At 32.8% G+C, this 3,632-nt stretch overlaps 1 protein-coding gene across 1 annotated transcript in view; it reads left to right on the forward strand.

Annotated features, from left to right (window-relative positions):
* Nucleotides 1-2,116, forward strand: part of LOC107643384 (glycine-rich RNA-binding protein 6, mitochondrial) — a gene marked incomplete in the record, with an annotated part of 2,635 nt that extends 519 nt beyond the window's left edge. Inside the window, 3 exon segments of the mRNA XM_016347015.2 lie at nucleotides 931-999; nucleotides 1,137-1,240; nucleotides 1,750-2,116. Coding sequence (XP_016202501.1) covers nucleotides 931-999; nucleotides 1,137-1,240; nucleotides 1,750-1,836 — 260 coding nt within the window.

Below are 3,632 nucleotides of genomic sequence, written 5' to 3' on the forward strand. Positions count from 1 at the left end.
GATACTTCCTCTTTGATTTTGACCTCAGAAAAATTCCGAAAAAAAAAAATATAGAATTTCATTTTTCAACTTTGTATTTTTATAAATTTGTTAATCAATAATTCAATATCTAACCGGATTTTATCCTCTGCAGCTCTGCTTTGTGAATATGTTTTTGTATTATCTGCCAGATGACTATAATGATTCAATGTGCTTGATTAGATTTAGGGTAAATTATACTGACTACCTGTTCCATGAAATTAGGTGATTCGTTACTAATTGGATTCGTTAATTTGGTGTCCTGTTACAGAAAATTTGGGAGAGACTAGTGTATAGTTTTGCAAATAGAATGGTGTCATATGTAATATTGCATAGCTTGTGTGGAATTCAGTGTAATTTAGAGTAGTGAGGGCTTATAGTTTGATAAAGTTATTGTTTTCAGCTATAATATGGCTTTTGCTCTCTGATAATATGATGTATGAGTGATGATTGATGAGGTTCAAGTCTGAGGAACTAACCAGTAACTTTCAAGTAGTAAGTGCATTGTTGCGCATAATTTTAACTGAAATTGCTAGCTAGGTTTTGGACTTTTGGGATACTTGTTTTCGACTCATTTGATGTTGGAGAAGGATTTTCTAGAAAAGAAATTTAAATAGTTAATCATGTGATGCTTAATCCACTCATAATTACTCATTACTCTTTAGTTTTGTTACTCACACTATGTTTTTAAATTTTAAATACCAAAGAAAGATCTTCAGTAGGGTTATTGTTTTGAATTTTTTATTAATTCATATGTTATCAGTTAAATGAGGTGATTTGGGTGCTAAAATCTTTTATCTGGAAAGAATTGCATTACAAATTTACAATGCTATTACCTGGCCTGCTTGGCTAAATCCTTTTCACTTTGACAATGTCAAATGTGTTGATTTTCATGTATCTTTAATTTTTCAGGGCTTAACAAACGGACGACATCTGAATGCCTACTCCAAGAATTTTCTAAGTTTGGCAAAGTTGTTCGCAGTTTGTTCTCTTCTCATCTCTAAGTACTACTAAGTAGATATAACTTTCATGGTGTACTGCTTTAACACTTTGATACCTCTTGTTTTTGTTTCAAGGATATGCATAGTTCATAAGGGTTTCATCTGTGTTGTTTTCAGCTAGGGTGATGATCGATAGAGAAGGTTGTTCTAAAGGGTATGGTTTTGTACAATATGCCACTATAGAAGAGGCTGCAAAGGGCATCAAAAGCATGAATGGAAAGGTAAGCTGGATTAAGCCCCTATACTTAAACTTGAGATCTATTGGGAGCTAGTAAAGGATTTGTTGTTGTCGTACTCGGATGTGTATTTGCATGCATATTTCGTACATATTGTGTTCCAATATGACATCTATGTGTGATACTAGTGCTAATGAATGTGGCAACAGAACAATATCTAGAAGATGAAAGTGTCAAATTTCAACAAGGCTTCCATCATTCTTGAAAGCACAGCTTTGCATATTAGCCGCAAATTTTGCAACTGATCTCAGCTTTATTTGCTGATTGCTTTGCTTCTGATTGTTAATCCTCCTCAACTTTCACATTACTCTTAATACTGCGAGTTCCCAATGACGATCCTTTTCTAGCTTATTCATGCTGATGTGATCTAGGAGCTAAGTTGCTCTTGTTAATTGTTCTTTAAGGTTGATCCCTTACTTGCTCTTAATTACCTCTTTCTTTGTAAGCTTATTTCTCTGGGTGTTTGCTAATTATTGCTTCCCCATTCTCTACAGTTTTTGGATGGTTGGATTATATTTGTAGAGTATGCCAAATCTATCCCAGAACCTACGCAGCAATCTCACCGGTATCTCCGGCAGTAGAGGTTCGTAATTGGCTAAGACGATAAACAGGCCAAATGCGGGTGGCTTGTCTTCGTGCTTCAAATTCTAACTAGAAGCATTAGTTTTTGTAGAAGTTTTATATTGTAGTGCAATGGTTCTCTTTGGATGCCGTGATGTATCATAAATTTGATTTGCAATATCACTTGGTTGAGATGAGAGATAACATTATTGTTCTTCATATAAAACATACACATTCACTTGTATTTTCTGGAAAAAGAAAAAGGTATTGTGATAAGAATGAGAAATGAGTTGGATGTCCATTTAATTTTTGGGCGGCTCAGTTTCTTAAAGAAAGAATATTTGATTTTCAATTAATGAAGTGTGGAAAATCAAGATTTTGTATGTGTATAAATTGAGGTTTAAGCCTCGTATGAAAACATATCAATAACAATAATCTCCCCTCTCTCTATATTGTCTTTTTCTCTTTCCATACGTTGCTAATATATAATAGTAGTGAATATATAAATTACTTCTATTATTATAGTAAGATAATTATATTGTAGTAAATATTAATACTAGAGTCTTCTATTTATACATCTTTATTTTATATTTAGTATATCTTTTATTTATTTCACAACACGTTATCAGCACGAAGTTCTAACGAAATTTTAGGAAGACTCCAGGTAACAAATTTTCATTATGTCGAAGCTCTTTCATCTTGAATTTAATGTTCTTAATATATCTGGAAATAATTATTTATTATGGATACTAGATGCTAAAATCCATCTTGATTTAATGGATCTTGAAGATACAATTAAGGCTGAAAATAATACATCGCAGAAGGATAAAGCCAAATCCATAATTTTCCTTCATCATCATCTTGAAGTATGATTGAAAAATAAATATCTCACATTAAAAGATCCTGCAAATCTGTGGAAAGACCTTAAAAAAAGGTATAATCATGAAAAGACGGTGATACTTCCTCACACCCGATATGTTAGAGAAAATTTTCTCGACCTTCCATGCCTCGAATGTGCTCCTGCAGCAGCAGTATCGAGAAAAAAGGTTTAAAAATATTATGAGTTAATTTCTTACCTTTTTGTTGCTGAACGCAACAATGAGTTGCTATTGAAAAAATCATGAAGCGCGTCCAGCTGGCGCCGCTCCATTTCCTGAAACAAATGCGGCAAATTATAACCCCAGAAGAGGTAAATGGCAAGATTTTGATAACAAGAAAAATTATGGAAGGAAAAGAAATTATGTTCACAAGAAAATATCTCACCAGAAGTGGGATAAAGAAAGAAACAATGGGCAAAGTATATCAATTAAGGATAAATGCTTCCGTTGTGGTAGAAAGTGTCATTGGTCACATACCTGTCGTACCCCAAGGCACCTAGTTGATCTTTATCAAGTATCCTTGAAAAAGGATGACAAAGAAAAGGAAACAAATTTTGTTTCAAATTATGAAAATTCCACCACTCATTATGATGTATCTAATTTCTTTGAGGATTTTGAAGGAAATATTGGTCATTTGATTAATGATGGAATAGTTTAATATGTGTGTTTGTTAAGTATTCATGTGAATAATTTTTACTGTGCATGTACTTTTACTCATTTTATTATTATCATTATTTGTTTTTGAAGAAAATTGGTAAGGACATATTCTGAAGATATTTGCCTTGTGGATAGTGCAAGTTCGCACACTATTCTTAAAAGTGATATATATTTCACCCATCTTGTGCCAAAAGAAGAATATGTTAATATTATTATTGGCTCAGGCAATGTGATAGAAGGCTCTGGAAGAGCTATAATTTTGTTTCCTGGAGGAACAAAAT

The sequence above is a fragment of the Arachis ipaensis genome, chromosome B05 (assembly GCF_000816755.2).
Source record: "Arachis ipaensis cultivar K30076 chromosome B05, Araip1.1, whole genome shotgun sequence".
Lineage (NCBI taxonomy): Eukaryota > Viridiplantae > Streptophyta > Magnoliopsida > Fabales > Fabaceae > Arachis > Arachis ipaensis.